The following is a 19,569-nucleotide window of genomic DNA, read 5'->3' as shown; positions in this document are numbered from 1 at the left end:
AGTACTGCCAGCGCGTATCTCCTCCGAGGGGCGGAACGAGGTGTAGAAGATGCGGTCACCATCTTCAAGCTGACCATCGTCATCGTCGTCGTCGGAGTCCGGCGTCAGATCAGGCAGGCCGGAGTCGTCACCGGAGACGGAATCGTCTCCGTCATCAGACCCAGAAAGGTCCATGGCGCAGACCGAGGGGAACGGGCCGGAGCGGAGACGCTTCTGAAGCGACCGGAGTCGCCGCAACTCGGTCCGTTCGACGCGCTCTTCCTCACGGCAGGTCGAGCAATTGCGGGGGCACCGTGTCATCTTGACCTCCTTGGTTTCCCAATTGATCTCTGGGTTATGTTTCCGCAACCAGGAATACCCCAGGATGAGGTCTTGCTTGCCAAGATGGGTGACGGCCAGCTGAACTCGTTCGGCATGGCCCTTGTAGCGCAGGACCAAGTCCGCGATCTGTTTGATGGAGCCAGCGTCATTGGGGGTGCCATCGACATTGAAAACCGGAATCGGCTGATCGAGGGTGCGGACCGGAATGCCATTCCGAGCAACATAGTTCGTGTCAATGAAGTCGGAGGTGGCACCACAGTCGACAAGCCCCGAGGTGAGAGCTTCAGCGCCTAGTGGTGGACTCAAGCTCCAACGGGAGGTGGAGGGAGTTCGCCCGGGGGCAGCGGCAACGGTGTACTGCTTGGGCAGTTTCTTTTCCCAGGCAGTGAGGCGGCGGAGGACGATGACCAGAGTCGCGGGCGGAGTCGGAGACGGAGTCGAGGCGGGGGCAGGAGAGGGTGTGTCTTTCGTTTCGGGCTCATTGTAGGGCAAGGAACTGCATTCATCATACAAGGAGGCAAAACGATTTATAGACGCGAACGAGGGCACACCAGTCACTCGTCGCGGGGGACAAAATCCTCTCCGGCCATCGACTCCGCTATCGTCTCCGGCAGGGCAGCTGTGTCCGTGTAGCGGGCGATCAACTCCGCTAACATCTCGTCGCCGAGTTGTTGGATCACCTCGTCGAGGATGTCCATCGAGCGGACATCGGCGGGGAGGGGGCAATCCCGGGCGAGATGGTTTGGGTCGCCGCACCTGAAGCAGGCGCGGCGAGGGGCACCCCGAGCCCTGGTGCGGTCCAACTCCATAGGGACGGGAGCTGGAGGCGCCGGAGCGGGGGCGCGGGCCGCGGGTGGCACGACCGGAGCCACCGGGCGGAAGGGGGCCGGAGCCGGGATGCGGTTGACCGGAAACGGAGTCCGAATCAAACTGCCAGGCGTCTTGGGGGGGGCTGACTTGATCAGCTTGGTTCCGTTATTGATCAAGGGGTCAAGTCCGTGGCGGAACTTGGTCACCTTGACCAGCGCGTCTTCGAATCCGGCAAGGTCCATCAGGTCCTCGAAGTCGTCGGTGTACTGGTAGACATCCTTTGTACCCATGTGATAGGCGGAAGTCTCCAGCTTGGAGAGAGCGTGATCTTGCTCATTCTCCTCGACGAACCGGAGTCGAAACTCGGAAACGAACGAGCCCCTGGTTGGTGAGTAAAGCAAGGGCCTCAGTTAGGCTATCGATTTTCGCCTCGAGTGAGTCCAGCCGGGCGTCTGCGGTAGGAGTGACTCCGGACGGCATGACGGGTGCGGGGACCACAGGAGTAAAGGAGGAGGGGACAAGTGGCAGGGGCGGTGACGAGGGCGGAACGGACTCGTACTCCGAGCCTGAGTCAGCGCCGAACCTGGCAATCTTGTCCGGTTGATCCCGTAGAGAGTTTCTTCTGCTGTAAGGGCAACCCCGGAGGCCTGAGATCAAGGTCCTAGCAGGGGAGGATCCAAAGCGTGAACATTGGTAAGCGAATACAAATGAAGCTGACCTAGCAGGGGAGGATCCAAAGAGAAGAAACTCTAAGGGTCTGCCTGCTAGGTAGCTGACTATATACTGCTTGTCCGTAGCTGCCGCTGTCGGGCACAGAAGGCTTGGGCGGCGTCGCAGGCGAGGTCCCAGGGCGACCGTCGGGAGGGTGTTGACGGATCGGTGATTGTGCGGGCGAGATGGAGGGCCGGACCGGAGTCGGAACCGGAGTCGGACCGGAATCGGGCGCGTCTCCGGGCCGAAAGGGCCCCTGACATTGTCTCCAGCAGGAGTTCAGTGTACTACAAAATGGATAGTGCTAGCCAAATATGATTATATTATTTTATGGGCATAATATATTCTAATCATATCATATTGAGAGCTCCAACACAATAATATATTTGTAGTATAGTACAATCATATTCAGCTGCACAATATGAATATGTTATGAATATATTCAACTATAATCTAGTATGCATATATGCTGCTAGAAAAAAAATTAATGCATAAGATACATGCTGGATTGTCAGGGCAACTTCCTTCTGGGCCTCTCTAATCCCAGCCTTGGATACATAGGACTCTCAAAATACAATCAGGGGCATTGCCACTCTCGATTGGCAATACACCCACGGCAGCTGCCCATCTTCGATATGCGCCTTCATCCAACTACACGGAAAATCCGCAAGCACCTGCCCAAGTGACACGGTGTTTCTCTCGAGCGGTTTAGGTGACCACGTCCCATCGTTTTTTTGCTTTTCAATCTGATTGTCTCTTGTTCAGGCCGGGATATCGTCGTTGGCATGGTATACCTCTTCCACCGACCGGCCCGTGAAGCGGCTGAAACAACAGCTTATCTCCGCCTTTGCGCATATCAACGGAGGGAGCTTGACGTTCTCGCTTCCTTCCGACAGCCCTTGCGCGCTAGTGGCAACGGACAACATATTCGACCGACTGGTCAATGGGGTGGACTCGGAGGCGGCCCGCGTGTGTGTGCAGACGGTGAGCGCAGAGAATGCCCTCGGGGAATTCGTGCGTATCGAACAGGCAGTTGGCGTGCGGCAGGAGAACGAAACAATCACGGTGCATGGGCAGAAGCGCTGCGAGAAGCGTTTCCGAGTCCAGACCTGAAACCCGCGGATCGATGAATCTGCCAGTGGATGATTTGAATTCTTCGGTCTCAGCCTGGTGTGCCGTTCGGAGCCGGTGCTGGCTATATTCTTGTTCGCCGGCGCCCTTAATGTTTTCATTTCGTCCACCTGAACGGCTAGGACATCGTGCGGGCCTGCCAGCGACAATCGATGCAACGGTGATGATCAGTGACAGATCGAAATTGTGATTGACATATGACATGCCCAGGGGCTGACAACGAGGATCTTCTTCTCTCCACTCCAGTGACTCTTCTCCCTCGACAACCCCCGCCGACGACGAAGAAAACGACCTGCGGTTTTCACCTTGGGTGACACCAGACCGCCAAAATCACTTGTTTTCGGCCGCTGAATGTGTAACAGGCCACCGCCCGGGTGTAGACGTCGTTTGGGCCAAGTGCATGCACATGGTTACCCAATGGTTACCTGGAAAACACAAGGATCGGCGTGGCGCACGGGGCTAGCTTTGGCCATGCGTCCCATTGCAGCGGCAGCCGGTGTTTCCTTCTTCTTCTCCTCCCCCCACGTTCCCTACACCTCGTCGCGCTTTGGAGCGCTGACCGCGAGTGGGGTGGTACGATGACGACGCCTAGCGCTCGCGAGCTTGAGGCGCTCACTACGTTTATGGCGGATGCGTGCGTTGTCTACTCGTGTTTAAGCAGGACTACTAATGCCTCCGTCCCAGATTCCTGAACCGCATCCTATTCATGATTGCCTTTGGTAACTATATGTCGAGCCTCCCTCCTCTTGCTGAACCCAGCGCTAGTTATCCTTATCTATGACCACTTCCTCACCCTTCCGACCGAAGTCCGATTCATCTGGTCGAACCCAATGCGTCCCTCCGCGCGGTGGTTCATCCTCAACCGGTACCTTGCACTGGTCACGAACATGGGCATGGCCTTCTTCACCTTTCTGCCCATCCCCGCATCCGAGTGCGCGGGGCTGCTGCTAGCGAAGAAGATCTTCCTCATGGCGCAGCAGCTCGTTGTACACTGTGCGGTTTCACCACATTCCCTGCCCTACTGAAGCGCTGACCATAAATACCAGCTATCCTCGTTCTCCGCGTGTACGCCATGTTCGGGCTAAACCGGCGCCTGCTATTCGGCCTCCTCGCGCTGGGATCCATAGTTGTGGGGGTCGGTGGGGTGCGTGGCTCTCAACACGGAATAATTTTCATCTTGCTGACGTTTAAAACCCAGTGGCTCACCGTCTCTCATGGTCCCCATCCAAAACCGCCCACAATGTTGCCGCCACCGACCGATATTGACCTGCTGGAGAGCATTGTGCTCGACGCGCGGCCAAACCGCTCAAAAGGGATCGTTCCGCAGGGCTTCCACCAATGCGCTGAGCCCATATTTCGCGCGTCGTGCGTGTCTGCTCCGCTGACTAACTCTCTACTTACCCTCAACTAGTGCCGTCCGGATCGCCGCCGCATGGGAGATCATGCTCTCACTCGAGGTGGTCATCTTTGCGCTGACCGTCTATCGTGCCATATCGTTCCGCCGCATACGTGTCGGAGGGAGGGAACAACTCCGGGCCCCGTTATTGACACGGTTGGTGCACGATGGGGTGCTGTACTTCCTGTGGGTCCGTCTCATTCAATTGGCGTTGATTTTGATTCCGTTTGAAGTGCCATAGCCGTGGTCAACGTTCCAAATTTGTTCCTCTACCACTTCGGCGACCCCTTCATCGCCGCAAGTATGTCTTGGGTATCATCCAAGTGCGTCTCTGCAGTATATATAAAATGTGCTATTGACGCTTATTAGCCTTGCCGCGATGCTTGTGGCACGCCTGATGTTAAACGTACACAAGGCGGTCGGGCCAGAATACTACGTCGACGAAGAAGGCCCCGGGCATGTTCTTAGCCAGAACCCGACGGGGAGCCACGCGTTGTGGACGTCAGACCTCGAATCGCGTGGGAGCATCGTGTTCGTGCATCACCGCCGCGCGCCGACCGCCTCATCGGTGCTCAAGGACAGCGACTCCGTGTCGGGAAGCGAGCGCGCGTGGCCGCCGGAGGTGGAGCGGTACATGCACCAAGTGCGCGTCGAACGGCGGGCCGGACCCGGCGCCGCGGAGGCATGGGACGACCGGCTCACGCCCCCGCCAGAGCGCTTGCGTCTGCGTCAGCCAGAGAGGTAATATTTATATATTTATTGCGTTTATATATGGTTCCGTTTCAGGACTCCGTGTGTATAGATTTGAGGATTTACATATTGTATCACAGCATGGTTAATTCATGTAAATACTTATTTCCAGGTCATGGTCAAGTCGCTGGATGCACCGGAGGATACACCATTTCGCAGGTTTTTTACTCAGGGCTTCCAGGCCCGAGTCACTAGACGGAGTGACAATGATTTGGAACTGATGAAATGAAACTTAGTCCCACTTCTATCCCTCGCTGAATGCCTTGAGTCCGTCAGGAAAATCAAGTCGTGGTGGTGCTGCAGCGACACGTCCGCAGGTAGACCGGACATTGGCCGCCCGATGAAGTCTTCAATCGTCTCAGGCGCTGCCGGTGCCAGTGCATCCGGCTCTTTGACAGGAAGGGTAACCACGGCGTTGGCCAGTGCGATGCACACGAAGGCCGTCAAGCCGTCATGAGCGATGGGCGCGGGGTAGCTTTAGGGAATTTGGATATTTTTTTGCTTGTTCTTCATTGCCTAGACACAAACATGGGAACCGTGCCGTTTGTTATAGTTGTTGGAGCGAAGCGGCGGGGGTTCATCGTGATGTTCGGCGCTCCATGGGGACGCCGATCCCGCCCCGGCGGAACCTGTCCTCTCTGTCAAGACGTCGCCCGTGAGCCATTTCCAATGGATTCCGCTGGTGCGCGAATGCAGCGCGCGTCCTCTTCCTTAAGCTACCCCCTCCAGCCTGAGGAACCCTGTGATCATGAGTTCTTGAGGTAAGATACCCAAAGTTCGCTGGAGATTACACCAAAATATCCTGTTATACGTCGTCAATCGCATCTCAGGCGCCGCACACCCATTTCTGCAACCAACAACTCAAACGGATCCATCAAGCCTTCAAACAAGCGACGCAGCGTGTCGAAGATATCATCGTCCTCCCATGCCGCCATTGCGCGCAGGCCGTCGATTGCGGAGAGCCCAGCGGCCGAGAACTGGTCGCGGTGGCGTTCAAGGGACACACCAGCGGAGCACCCCGGCATGGGCTGGCGCAGGAAGGCGTCCAGATCGTCAGGTGCTTCGGAAACGATGAGCCGTTCGGCGTGGTTTAGCGCGAGGACGGCCTTCTCCAGCGCGATTAGCTGGAATGCGGAGAGGCCGGGCTCTGCCGCTGCCGGGATTTCGAAGCGCCCTGCAGGTACGGGCCACCGGGCGAGGAGGCGGTTGAGGACTTCAGCGATTTCTGCACGTGTCCAGAGGGACATGGCGGTCATCTCGTTCATACCAATGCCCATCAGAGCGAAAAGAGCGCGGTAAGGGGAGAGCGATATGTGTGGCGATACACCGGTTTCGAGGAACTCATCAAGGGCGGTCCGGGGCTCCGGAGAAGAAGGGTGGAGGGAGGACGTGTCGGCGCCGCTGCTAGCGAAGTCTGGCGGGGAGCTCGAGGGCTGTCTAGACCGGCTCGACTCTTCTCCCGCGGTTTCATGTTCATCTTCCTGCGCGGATGGTATCTCATCTACGGGAGATGCCTGCAGCTCGAACGAATTATGCGTTGTTCAAGAAACAGAGGCTCAAGGACGCACTAAATGCGCGTCTTCAAGTTCCACAAAACGGGGGCTTCGAAAGAGAGGCGCTCCGTCTTGAAACGATACCGGCAAGCGTTCTCCATCAGGAATGTCCTACATTTCCGCCCTTTGTAAGTAACCGTTGGCTACGGGAGGCACGCACCTTCAAACGGAGAGCTTCAGTGCAGAACTGGGCATCGAGGTACTCCTTGTCATGCTGCTCCTCCCCTACTATACCCGGATATTGGCCGCGAACCACGGCGCGCACGGATTGCCACGTGGACTTGAGAAGAAACGCGATGTCGCTGGTGCCCAAGCCGCATTCGTTGTACAGAAAACGCGCCTTGGCACGGTCGGCGCGAGGCAGTACTAAGCAGCCCCGTCGCGTCGTCGGCGGTGTCCCTCTGCGCTGGGGTTAGATTCGGAGCATCTCCGCAAAGAGCATGAATGCGAAATAGACCGACCTGGGCAGCTTCAATCGCGCCGCCGTCTCTTTGTCCTGCCAGCCACCCCCGCTTGTGCGTGGCCGTAGACCGTATTTCGGCTTCGGTACAGCGGTTTTGGACTTCTGTGTCGACTTTGGGGACATATGTGACGATGGCGCGGCCGTGTACCAGCGAGCAGGAAAGTAGAGGTGGTCGTTGCGGCCAAGAGGGGTTGATGCCTCCGGTGATCAATTGATGGAATACGTAAATTTTCTCCGGATGACGTGGCTTCTTCTCAGCCACCACAGTCCACTGCGAAACTTACTCTGTCTCATAGTCCGCTGCACTTCGACCGGCATCGTTTGAGCTTCCTATCGAGCTCCTCTTCAAATCAACTTCAATGACATTGACTATCGTCTGGTCGCCTGGTACGACGCCTGCGGAAACGACACATGCGCGGAATACGGCGCATACGCTGGCGTCTGACTCTGTCCCGGAGCGCCCGCACTGGCAGCCGTGTGGCTCGTCCAGGCCAGCTGTGGCGGTGCCATCCACGGCGTCTTTTCTCCCCCGCTGTCACCGCTTCTCAGCCATACGGGCGCTTGTCCCGGAGGCAGCGCCCCTGGTCCACCCTCTGCATCCAGCGCCGCGCTGACGCGCCGTGTGTAGCGGTAATACCACCACCAGAGGACGATTATGATCAACAACACGAGGACGATCAAGGCGACTGGTCAACGGTCACACAAACTGGCTACGGAGAGTGGGGAGGTACTCGGAGGGAGGAGTAACGAGAATAGTGGGACTGGGACTCCCACAATGGGACCCAGTCCCACTTTGATGTGCCCGAGTGCCATTGTCGCGGCGCCGCGCTGTCCACGTGTCTGATGATCACCAATCGATCATTATCGATGGATCAAACGTCATCATCGGCGATCACGCTGCCAGCGCATCACCGCTATCTTGCTATCGACGTCCATCTTCTGCGCCGCAACACCATCCTGGCAGTCATGAAACAACATGCGGCTGGTCCGCTGACAATGATGCGCTGCGACTTGCTCCAATGGGCAACATGGGCGTTTACCAATCACCGCCTCCAACATCGTTCCAGCGAGTGCGGCCTCCTCGTGTACTATTGGATTCGCCTCGAGGCCAGTCCAGCTGCATCAACTGACCTCAGAGGTGGCTGCGGAGCACGCGAAGGACACTGGGGATTCGGCCCGAGTTCACAGTATAAAGAGGGCTGTCGGTCCTGTATTGCTTTTCAGTGTGCTGCTCCCACATTGAAGACGATGCCCGATCCACTCGACGGTGGGCTCTTATCGCCGTTTTATCTGTTTACTTATGATTACTTCACAGATGCATCTCTATTCGAAGCTGCAGGTGATTTCACGCTGAGTACAATCGAAAAATATCGCGACGAGGTATCTTTGCTCGCGAATACCTCCTAGCATAGCTCACTCCAACGGCAGATGTTCCCTGCCGCTCTCGGTGACCCTTCCCATGTGCCGTACTTCTCGGCGGAGCTGGCGCCCGAATGGATGACGGCGCAAGGATTCACTCTTTGGCAAGAGTACGATCCCAGCGAGCCCATACACCCTCTGCACACACCCGAGCACGCTAGACTCAACGAGCTTCGAGCATATCGGGCTCAGGTACGCCTATACTTATGTTGTTAGCAACGGGTCTCATTTGCTTCCACACAGATTATCGGCCCGGCATATCAGAAAACCCCGTTCTTTGATTTGGGGCGAACGCGGGACTGGGTCGCCCGCGGGCCATTTCAGGCATGGCTCAATGCTCGTCAACGAGACGAACCCCACAATCGAGGACGTACACCGTTCCGAAACACTCCAGCAAGTTCACGCCACTCATCCACTGGTATCTCGGTTGCCACAAGCCCCCTCCCCTCTCGCGCTGCCTCTGAGGCTGGCAGTCATGTTTTTTCGCGCGCTCCGTCCATCATATCCCGCTCACGCTCAGCCTCCCTCTTTGCGTCATCGCGAGGAGTTTCCGTGGATTCATCTTCGCGTGCTAGCTCCGTTGAGCCGCCCCAGCTTAGATCTGGGTTGCCGACGACTTGTGAGTGTTAGTTTTGTTGCAAGTGAAGCTACTGACAGGTATATGGCAGCGCGGCATAAACGCAAAAGGAGCAGCGGCCCTCCATTCAATCAAGATCACGCGGGAGCTCTCTGTCGACAATATCATTCGGCTCAACGCTGCCCCGAAGACCTGGACGGTCCCGCGCGACTCCAGTGCATATCTGCTCGATGTCTCCGCCACTCCAGAGGTTCTGGTTACCCGACGCGGGAAGAGGCAGACCATTGATGCATACATCAAGGCTGAGGTACGCTCTGATTGCCTCTTTAATTCTCCGGTCTCATATTGGGGGTTCGTCAGGATCAGGATGCGTGGGATGGCTCAACGGGGCATAAGCGCGGCGATGTATGGGTATATGCGTTTGGCGAGCAACGTGTACGCGCCCGGCGTGCACAACTCCGTTGCAAGGGCGTTATGACGTGTGAGCACGCATCCGAAGAGCTATTTGCCGACTGCGAACGATTCGAACCGGACGAGGAAGTGATGCACGACCTCTGGAGCCACGAGCTGGACGCCAACGAAAGAGAAGCTGCATCTGTCGAGGCTATTATGTCCCGGTATGCACAAGTAATTTCTTTCACATGAAACTGAGCCCTACATCAGACTATATGTGCGCGCCATGAACTCCAAGTGTAGGGCAGACTGCGATGGGGTTCCTGTTCTCATTGCGCTCTACAATGTAAGTCACATGCACCGATGAATTAAAGTGACTCTCATGTCGAGCAGGGCCCCAACCAATATGGCAAGTTTTATTTTGTCGGCTGCTCGAAATGGACGGCCAGTGAGCGATGGTTGCATCGATACATCCCCATTCCACCCAACGTCGATGAGAACACCTTTAAATTTGTTATGGAGAGTGGCGGAAAACTCCCCGGGGCTGGTGAACTCGACTTTAATCGGCAATGTGTCCTGTCTGTTCATCCCCGACTTGGTTTGAAGTATTGTGGTATGTTCCTTTGTTGTTTATATCGCGCTTGCTGACGAGAATATAGTATTCAGCCATGTACTTGGTGGGCAAATTCAATCCGCTCGCATGGTTCCGCACAAATGTGAGACGAAAATGATTGTATTTATCCCAGTCCGTCCGCCCAGCAACACGAGCCATCCTGACTGGTATCAATGGCGGGATGAGTATGAGCACCTCGCCTTGGTCTACCTCGAGAATGCACATGGGCATCCTGTCCACCCTGAGAATAAGCCTAGTGGACAGGATACCCGTCGACTGGACGAGGCGATGGATGCACTCGGGGTTGAAAATCTTACTGTGCAAACACTCCTGAATGGTAAGAGCACTCTTTCGAACAGACATTGTGCTGACATTGACATAGCACAGTCTACTTCCGCACTTTATGGTGGTAGACAGGTCAGCGATGTCAGCCCTGCGTTTGCAGATGTCCGCAAAATTCGGGACCGGATTGCTCAGCGCCGAAAAGAGGAGTTTCCGAAGGGCACTGGCTGGGAAGGTGCGTTGGTCTCTTGAAAGACTGAGATATGCTAACGGTCACCAGGTGTTCTACACTACATTGCGACCAAGGAGCATGAACTGCCAGTTTCACAGCGCTACATTCATGCTGCGATTACCAACGCTGACTACAACATTGTTGTGACAATGCATCCGGCGCTTGCACAGCACATCCACGGTGTCCTTGCGATCGCGATCGACTATACGTTCAAGCGGGTGGATGGAGATCTGGATGAGTGGGAAGTCGTCGGCTTCTCGGAGCGATATAAGCGCCGTATGTGTATTTTTTGAAACCTGCCACTCACTTCCAACCAAAATACTGCAGGTATCTGCTTTGCGACACTCTACTGTGACCGGAAGACCCGACCGTCATATGAGCGGTTATTTACAGAGTTTTTCGATACAATCAACCGTGTCACCGGTCAACAATTCCGTTTGCGTCCTTTTTTCCCCGATGCCAACTGCCGCGCTGTCATTATGGATGGTGAAGTTGCGCAAGCACAAGGGTTAGGCGACTTTCTCATGCGCTACAACATGCCCTCAATCAGCAAAATCGAAGAACTCGAGCCTCTTACGTTGATTCAATACTGCCTCAAGACTTGCACCACCCATTTTCAAAGGTACGTCAATCCGAAACCAAATCTAGAGTAGAGTTTGAATAACTTCTAGGCATATCGATGAGCTCTCGCGCGCGAAGGTCCCCAGCGATGTGATAGCACGACTCAAATCCATCCTCGGATTGACGACACAAGAAGACATTGACGCCTGGCATAGCTTCTGTCGACGACAAACGATCCCTGAAGTGAAAAGTATGTTAATTTTATTTGCGTACATTATAGCTCACAGTGCATGCTAGACTGGTATGCCCAGAAACTGGCAAATCCCTGGTACCTGGCCTCCGTTAATGTATTTCTCTCCCGAATCACACCGGACGATCACCGACTCACTCCAAATACCACAAATCTGGCCGAAACGGCCCACGCTGGTATGAATGCGCAGACATCGACTCGATTGGCGCTCCTGCCCGGAATTCTCAAGTGAGTCTTCAATGTTCGGACAGCTATGCATTCAGGCATAACTAACAAATTGGTTAGGAAGCAGGCCCGGGACAACACATTAGTAGATGAGCTGCGTCAAGCAGCCCGAGGGGCAATGCGCAAACGATGGAATGGTGTTGCTGCCCGCGAGAAACTGTCGGCACAGCGTCAAGAGTGGTCGGCACATGCTGCCTATAATCGCAACGAGCAGCTCTTGCGCTTCGATGAGCTCTCTCTAGAGCGAACCGAAGGACAGGAGGAGTCGAAGCTCTCGCTTGCTCGGGAGAAACAGCTTCAGAAGGATGTCGAGCGGCTGCAGGATGAGATTCGGGTTGATAAGCGGCGCGATGACTTGAAGGACGAAGTAAAGGTCTTGCGAGCGGAGATTGCCGCCGAGAAACAGGTGCGCCGTGACTGGGGAGCCCGGCGAAAAGAAATCGATGGCGAGCTTCGGGCGCTCCGGGCCGGTCCGTTGAAGGGTGTGCAGATCAATGGTCGTCGAGCCGACAGAGCCGAGGAAGGTGCGAGCCAGACTGGTATGTCAGCACATATAGATTAAGGCCTGCACTTACCCTTGATAGAGTTCACCCCGGTATCCCCCACGCTGCTACCTGCCTCTACTCTTTTGCCGGAGCAGTCCCGCCACGATGCAGGGCAGACCGCCGCTCCCATGCCCGTCAATGATTTCGACTTTTCCGGCATGGACTTGTCATGTTTTGACGATGTCAGCATATCCCCGCTTCTCCCGCAGGCATCTCTGCCGAACACATCACCTACTGCACCGCCGGCGTCTCCAGTGGATTTGATACCCGACCCTGCTCCTTCAGCGGCAGCGCAGGCTTCCGATACACTGTCCATTCTGCAGGAGTGGGAGGCAGTCTACAGCGCCAGCTGATCGGAGTCCGCGGGCATTCCACCCACACCCCTCACTGCTGGGTCGCCCTCAGTGTCACACTTGGTCGATACACTGCCAGCATTGGCATCTTCCGCTGGTGCGCAACTTGCCCCGCCATTGACTCCAGCGATTGGTCACCCGAGCGCCGCATCTTCCAGTGCCGGGGCTGCAGGTGTTATACCGTCCACAGCACCCCCGCAGCCTCGCCGCAGCACCCGCGAGAGGGTCCCCAAACGGCCAGCAGACTTTGAAGTGCCGTTACAGCCCGCCAGACCGAAGCCGAAGCGCGCTAAGAAGGATCCGTTGGGTTGGGGCTGTGAAATTGATGGTGTGGTATATGAGTCGGCACGTGCAGCAGCCGCACAGGTTCCGGATCGGTTTGCAGAGGAATTTCCTGGCTATGTCGATGAATTGTCACGCCCATCAGAATAATTTGATGACCTTTTAATGTCCGCTCCGGGAATCAGATTCGTGATCGACAGCGATGTGCTCGCAATCCCATTGTCAGCATCAAAACATGGGACTGGCAGCATCAAAGTGGGACTGAGTCCCATGTGACGAGTCCCAGTCCCATTATTCTGGTATATACTCGTGGGGAGGACACACCGATGAAGGGCACAGGCTGCGAGCTGGGCGCATGAGGGACGAATGATATTGCGGCGACATGTGTGGGGAGGAAAGCGAGAAAGGAAACGAAGGCCAGCCTGGCGGGGCCCTGGCAATGTTCGTGAGCGGGCGCGTGGTCAGCTTTCGTGAGCTGTCAACAGGCAATCATAGTGCCATGTGTTACCTTTTGCATGCCAAGAGCGATGGAGGGATGGTTTGTGGGGGAGGGGAGCTCAGCGCATTTGTCGCTGACTTTGATCCCATCAACTGAGTTCGAAATTTCTTAGCTTCAGTGCATAAGGGCGTGAAACTCAGTGTATATTGATGATCTACGTTCTACGCACAATTCTATAAGTCATACTTACTGGCTCTCGCTGCTCAGCCGGCCCTCCGCCCGTTTCCCACGATCCCAATGGTCTCGCTCGTTTGCAACGCGGCCTTTGCGCGAGCCCTGGGCACCAGGCCGAGTGTACCCACGGCCACTCGCCGGCCCCTCGGCCGCCAGCTCAGGCACCGTCGGCCGCAGAGACCGGCGCACACAGCGTCGCGGTCGCAGCACACACGGCGGCCCTGGACCGGCTGCTCCGCCAGCCGTAAGGAGCGCGACGCTGAACGCTGGACCTGGACACCAGGCCGAATCTACTCACAGGCCAATTCCGGCCTGATGCCAGCAGTGACTCCATGCCCAGCGCGACTCCCCTCGCCTCGCTGTCCCCCGCCATAGTCCCGTCTCGGTCGGTACTTGACGCCATAGTCCCGTCTCGGTCGGTACCCGAGTCTGTCGCCGTTGAGAGGCGCGGACGCCCGGAGGCGCACCCGGACGTCCGCGCGAGCGTGCGGCCTATTGCGCTCGGGTTCAGCTGATGTGGATGCGGCTAGACACAACTCACCGGGCACCCCGCCTTCTCCCTGCTCTCGCCGTCCGTCGTGCAGCGCGGTCCATCGGGCTGGCGGGTTCAGTGTCGGAGGGTGATGTCGGGGAAGGGGAAGGGGGGGATATGGTGGTGGTTGCGGAAAGAGAAGCAGTCGGACGTTGTCACGTTGATTGTGTCACGGTGACGCTCCGTGATCTTACGAAAACTGACGGTCGGCTAAAAGCTGCCATCAATCTCACGAATGATGGCGTTTGATCTCACGAAAGCGAATCACGCGCCCGCTCACGAACATTACTATTACCCGCCTGGCGAGCGCCGGGCTCGAAGAAAAGAGGGAAGGTGCCATAAATGGCGAAAGAAAGTGAAGAGGAGGGATGCCGGGGCAGCCACGTCGCACTCTGGACCGCTTGCAATGGACTTATACTCAGGTGCGCTAGTTACCCGCGTCTGCTCAATTTGACGTGTGTCCCGGTCAATCAGCGCGGGCAGAACAGGTATAAAAATACGGACAAGATGGGCGCTGATTCGGACCCTACTCGGCGTGACCTCGTGTGTACTTACGAAGATACTTACGAATGACACCATCCACCTCTGTCTCAGTCTACGCCTGCCCGACCCGGGCGCCTCCGGCAACACTAGCAGAGAAATCATGCCCGGGCCCGGTTTCGGAGTTCCACGGTGCGGCAGCAGAGTCATCTTTTCCTGCAGTGGAATCCTTATACGAACGGCGTTGCCGGCGCAGGCCAAGCTGCAGGAGGATTATGAGAACCGCAATGACGGTGAGTACGATGACAACTTCGATTGCCTTCAGTCTGCTTATTATACCACCTGCAGATTCAAGAACGCACCAATCTCCGGGGCCCCGAGCGCACTGGCTGCCTCCACGGGGAGCGCGACGGGGAGCGGTGCGGCGGTGCAGCGGCGGACGTGTTCCAGCACGACGCTGCCGATAACCGTAACGAAAGTGCTGAAAAGCATGCCTGGAGTCTGGCGCAGCCAGCCAGAGTCAAATGAAACGGATTCAAGTTCCTCTAGCAGGAGGGCATTTTATAAGGAGCCCCTCCACGCAATATCATCACACAGGTCTCGATCGGAAACTATTCTTGCCCCTCTCAATCACCGCGTCCCATGCACCCACTGTTTCCGAAGAGACGTCTATCTGCGCTCGTTGCTGATCGAGACCCGCCGTGCACGCTCCACACTAGCTATCCGCGAGTAGCTACTGCCATCTTCGCGCATCGAGAGTGAAGGTACACGCTCCATCGTCGCTGCATGGTGCATCGGCTCGTCCACGTGGAGCTGCTCGGCGGGGAGTGTCGACGCTTCCAGCCCGGGCAGCGCACTGTGCCTCCGCCACACGCAAAAGCCAACCACCGCACAGATGGCGACGATCAGGACGACGACTGCACACGTTGTCATCATGCTGCACACGGCGGGAGGTTGAGAAGCCTACGCACCAACGATCGCGACTATCGGCAGCTGTAGTTCTCTGTCCGAGGAATCCGAATTGTCCGCTGGCCATATAACGATGCGGCCAGCCGCAACGGAGTGCACCGTACATGGTAGAATGAACAAAGCTGGCCTCCCCAGATATTGCATAGGAAGGAAAGAGTCCGAAAGACTATGAGGAGAACTTGTAGGAATTGTGCGACTCTCTATTCAAGTTGACTAGTACTTGAAATACAATGGATTTGTAGCGGGAGGGACAATATCAGAGCGCTCACGCCGGGAGTGAAAATGATCAGCGCCTGGATATAAGTACGCGGCCCGACTAAAGCTGACAATGGACACGTACTTCTACCGGTGTGATTGATGGTGCCCTGATAAAAAATTGCGGCTCAGCCGCGATAAAGCCCTGCCTCAATCCTGCGTATACGTTGGCGGTATATCCACAACCTCCAGCGCGGGGCCATAGCGCAGCCCGCTGTCCTCATGGTGCTGCACAACACGCCTTGGCGATGTGGTGGAGTTCCCCGCCAGTTTCTCCGATATGGTGCCAGCTGTCATGGGGGCAATTTGTTTGCGTTGCGATCGCGACAGCTGTGGCCCACGCCGGTGGTCGGCAAACGGCTGTGGCTCCCTGGCTTCGGCATCGGCGCGTAGGCGCTTGCGCCGATGTTTAATGGAGTAGAGAGTGCTGATGATGATTGCAGCCGCGAGGACAAGGCACCCGATGACGATTCCGACGATTAGCGCGACGTTTTGTGTCGCAACGTGCCGCGAGGGAATTTCCTGAGTGGGTGTGCCAGAAGGACCGGAAGAAACCGTGGAAGTGCCAATCGCGTTGACGACGTGGAATGAGCCGACAGGCAGAGGCGTGTGGCTCTGGTCACCGTGGTATGTGACGACCAGGTGGTGTGGCTTCGGGGCGAGGTTGGCCGCAGAAAAAATAACGGCGTTGTACTGCGTGACCGTGAGGCCAGGCGCGATGCCAGGGAGGTTCACGGTGACGGGCGACGCGTCATCGATTGTGTATGTTGCAGTTGTCGAATTCGGCGGGAGCTCAATGGGAATAAAACCGATTAACATAACCTCCGTGCCTGAATCTTGCATGTCAGCGGTGGCACTGGCAACTGGGAGAGTAAGTAGACGCACCATGGAAGTCCAACGCGACCTGCGCTCCGCTGGTCCGCGTGATGTTCTGCGCGCCCCACTGCTCCCAGCCCGCTCCGAACGTCACATCCGCATCCGTATTCGGATACTCAACGATGGCGCCGTCCACATTCCACCCCTCCTCGTCCACCGGCCGGTACACGATGTTGTCGAGATAGAACGCCCTGCCCTGGGTTGTATGCACCATGATTTGAAGGGTGTGTTGCCCCGGGGGGATGTTGTCCTGCCCGCAGAGCGACCAGTGATTTTCGGGAAAGGGAAAGGTCGGATTGGGCTGGGGAATCGCGATACCGTCGACAGTGCACTCCCACGTAGGGTCATATGTTCCATCTGCGAGCTTGACAACGCCGATGGAGCCGACAACGTCGACGAAGGTGCCTGCGAAGGCAAAGCGCAGCTGTGCGCCATCGAGGGTCGTACTATGCGTTGTTCCGCGGTAAACTGCCCCGTAGTTGCCCACGGCATTGAGCGCGGAGGCATCCGCAACCGCCCAGCCCGCATCATACTGGATGCGAGGGGAGACATCGTCGACAACGATCCGGCGGGACAGGACCATTGGTACATTCGTGGGGTGCGTGGCCGTATCTGCAGGGGAAAATAGCAGCGGCAGAGGCTATGTCAAGGGCAACACACGGGCAACACTTCTAGAGATGGATGCATGAACAGCATTTCCTGGCAGATAAACAGTTCTCACTTTCTATGGAGACTGTATTGTCGTGCGGGAGGCATCTGCCATCGGTCGATGGTGGCGAGTTGGTGGGAGAAGAAGCAGCCAATCCAATTCAGTATGGCGCTGTCAACCATCTTCAATAGCATTTTCGTTGAGAAGACTCAAAGAGCAGGCACCGGAGGAGGCAGGTCTTTCCTCCGCCATTGATGATGAGAGAGTGAGACAGAGAGAGAAAATGTGACACGTGTCAAGCGCTCGTGTTGATGGCGGCCGTTCGACTCCCGGTAACCCCAATATTTTAATTGTCGCATTGATTTGACTAAGTAACAGGTTCATAAGGCCTGTTATGAGATCACTGGATTATAAATTCATATGGCGGTTCCATCTAGGGCTTTGCTCATATGTGTTTCAAGGACGTGACCACATGACACTTCAGTGACTTCATGCTCCCATGTGTACACACAGATCAGTCTTCCCCTCAACAGCATTCCAAGGGAAGGGTGCTATGAATTGTCCCTTAACCTGTGACCACCATGCAGCAGCTCTCCCGCACTACTACCAACTTCACACTTTCGAGCTGGTGGTCCGATAGCAACCCTGGGGCAGGCTGGGGTGCTACAATTAACTTATATACAGCTGCTAAGCCACTGATGACTCAGAAGGTGTATAGGGCTCCCAACCGTACCCATCAACTTATGGCTGTACAGTGCCGTACAGATGGTACGGGATCCATACCGGCTCATATGGCTACATTGAGTCAACAGTACAGGTTGATGGCCGGAAGGTCCCATAATACGTTGTCACCCAGATGGCTGATATGTCCGTCACCGCCCGTACTTTCCGATCATACCGGGTGTCACAGCACTCGGCCGCCGCTGCCAAAAACCCGACTCGACCACCACCGCTAAACAGTGCTCGCAAGTGCTTGACTTGTTGATCCTCCAAACGCGTACCATGTCAACAACACCAGTACGACGCGCCAACCGCGCATTATGATGCATTTGCCTTGCCACTGTATGCACGTCAAGTTCAAAAGCTTGATATCTTATGTAAGCTATGAGGCCCATTGATTCAATATTGAGACCTGAGACAGGTTTCCCAAGGTCCCCTTGACCCTCAAGCTTCAGATTTGGCAACATTTTAACTCAAGGTTCATTACACACTTCCACAACCAGAATTTGAGTGATACCAACTTGATTGTTGAAGGGATGGTCACTTCTGGAGTATCAGTGTTTGAAAGCTTAGAAGCTAGTACTGATCACCCTTGGAGGCTTTGCAGCTCCTCTTCAAGAACTTCTTATTCATGTAGCTGACATAAAACTGGCAACTTCACTTCTCAATCTGTTTCAGAGGTACCTTAGGTATATAAAGATATGATGTGCAGCAAGGGGCGCCAACTATATACTGGTCGTCCGTAACTGCCGACGTAGAGCGCAGAAGGCCTGAGCGGCGTCGCAGGCTCTGTCCCAAGGTGATCGTTGGGAGGGTCTTGACGGATCGGTGATTGTGCGGGCGAAGGAGGCCATGGACGATGGTCGGGGTGGGTCGGAGCGTCCGAGGGGGCGCCGGTCGGATGTGCCTCGGATGCGCTCGGACGGTCTGAAGGAGGCCGAAGCAGGGGTTCCCCTGACATCACCCCCCCTTTGAATATATGGCCTGCTATCAGCCATATATACACCAGTATCAGTGACATCAGCAATATTCTAGTGGCCATCAGTCATGTGTACATCAAGATCACTCTCATCACTTATATTCCACTCATCATCAGTCATATCTACCAGGCTATCATTGTTATCACTCATATTTGATCAGCCATCAGCTATATATCCAGTGCCATCAGTGCCATCAGCGGAATTTAAGCAGACATCAAATAATCAAAGCATGTGACATATGTGACCATGTGATGCAATCATGATTTCCATTTTATTTGAGCCAGCCATCACAAGGGATCAAATAGTACCAATTTTTAAAAAGTATCATCAATTTCCGATTCAGGATCACTAGCCATCACTAGATCAAGCCCTACCGGCCATCACTGTTGACCCGGGCTGATTTGGGCCAGGCGACAGCTTATGAAAACTGTCCACTACAGCCAGGGGACTAACTAGAGTTAGGTATTTTGGCTCACTGCCGTCTAGCTACTACTAGGGTTTTTAGTCTAAATACTATCACTATGGCTCATGCTGGGACTGCCTCCCCGCAAACCAAGTGAACCACGAG

General features: G+C 55.7%; 4 protein-coding genes across 4 annotated transcripts; 2 read left to right on the top strand and 2 right to left on the bottom strand.

Annotated features, from left to right (window-relative positions):
• Nucleotides 1-3,551: 3,551 nt before the first annotated feature.
• MIND_00388900 (uncharacterized protein) lies at nt 3,552-5,114 on the top strand (the record flags this gene model as incomplete). The annotated part of the gene is made up of 8 exons (XM_037360720.1): nt 3,552-3,607; nt 3,658-3,692; nt 3,739-3,966; nt 4,020-4,117; nt 4,172-4,338; nt 4,385-4,555; nt 4,603-4,692; nt 4,739-5,114. The coding sequence occupies 8 exons, from the start codon at nt 3,552-3,554 to the stop codon at nt 5,112-5,114; spliced, it is 1,221 nt and encodes a 406-aa protein (XP_037223605.1).
• An 820-nt stretch (nt 5,115-5,934) lies between these two features.
• On the bottom strand, nt 5,935-7,315 carry MIND_00388800 (uncharacterized protein; the record flags this gene model as incomplete). The annotated part of the gene is made up of 4 exons (XM_037360719.1): nt 7,134-7,315; nt 6,833-7,073; nt 6,688-6,783; nt 5,935-6,633 (listed from the first exon to the last, which is right to left on the bottom strand). The coding sequence occupies exons 1-4, from the start codon at nt 7,256-7,258 to the stop codon at nt 5,935-5,937; spliced, it is 1,161 nt and encodes a 386-aa protein (XP_037223604.1). The 5' UTR covers nt 7,259-7,315.
• Nucleotides 7,316-8,101: 786 nt separating this feature from the next.
• Nucleotides 8,102-12,585, top strand: MIND_00388700 (uncharacterized protein; the record flags this gene model as incomplete). Its single annotated transcript, XM_037360718.1, has 16 exons — nt 8,102-8,402; nt 8,451-8,515; nt 8,564-8,746; nt 8,798-9,173; nt 9,212-9,438; nt 9,492-9,748; nt 9,795-9,870; nt 9,918-10,137; nt 10,184-10,474; nt 10,520-10,654; nt 10,700-10,927; nt 10,979-11,273; nt 11,323-11,462; nt 11,510-11,690; nt 11,748-12,226; nt 12,272-12,585. 16 exons carry the CDS (start codon nt 8,102-8,104, stop codon nt 12,583-12,585), a joined length of 3,768 nt encoding a protein of 1,255 aa, XP_037223603.1.
• A 3,341-nt stretch (nt 12,586-15,926) lies between these two features.
• On the bottom strand, nt 15,927-17,235 carry MIND_00388600 (uncharacterized protein; the record flags this gene model as incomplete). Its single annotated transcript, XM_037360717.1, has 2 exons — nt 15,927-16,606; nt 16,662-17,235. The coding sequence occupies 2 exons, from the start codon at nt 17,233-17,235 to the stop codon at nt 15,927-15,929; spliced, it is 1,254 nt and encodes a 417-aa protein (XP_037223602.1).
• Between the last annotated feature and the right edge of the window lie 2,334 nt (nt 17,236-19,569).

The sequence above is a fragment of the Mycena indigotica genome (genome assembly GCF_014461135.1).
Source record: "Mycena indigotica strain 171206Taipei chromosome Unknown Mind.scaff0003, whole genome shotgun sequence".
NCBI lineage: Eukaryota > Fungi > Basidiomycota > Agaricomycetes > Agaricales > Mycenaceae > Mycena > Mycena indigotica.
Note: the sequence above shows the minus strand (reverse complement) of the source record. Positions and strands in the feature narration are given on the sequence as shown.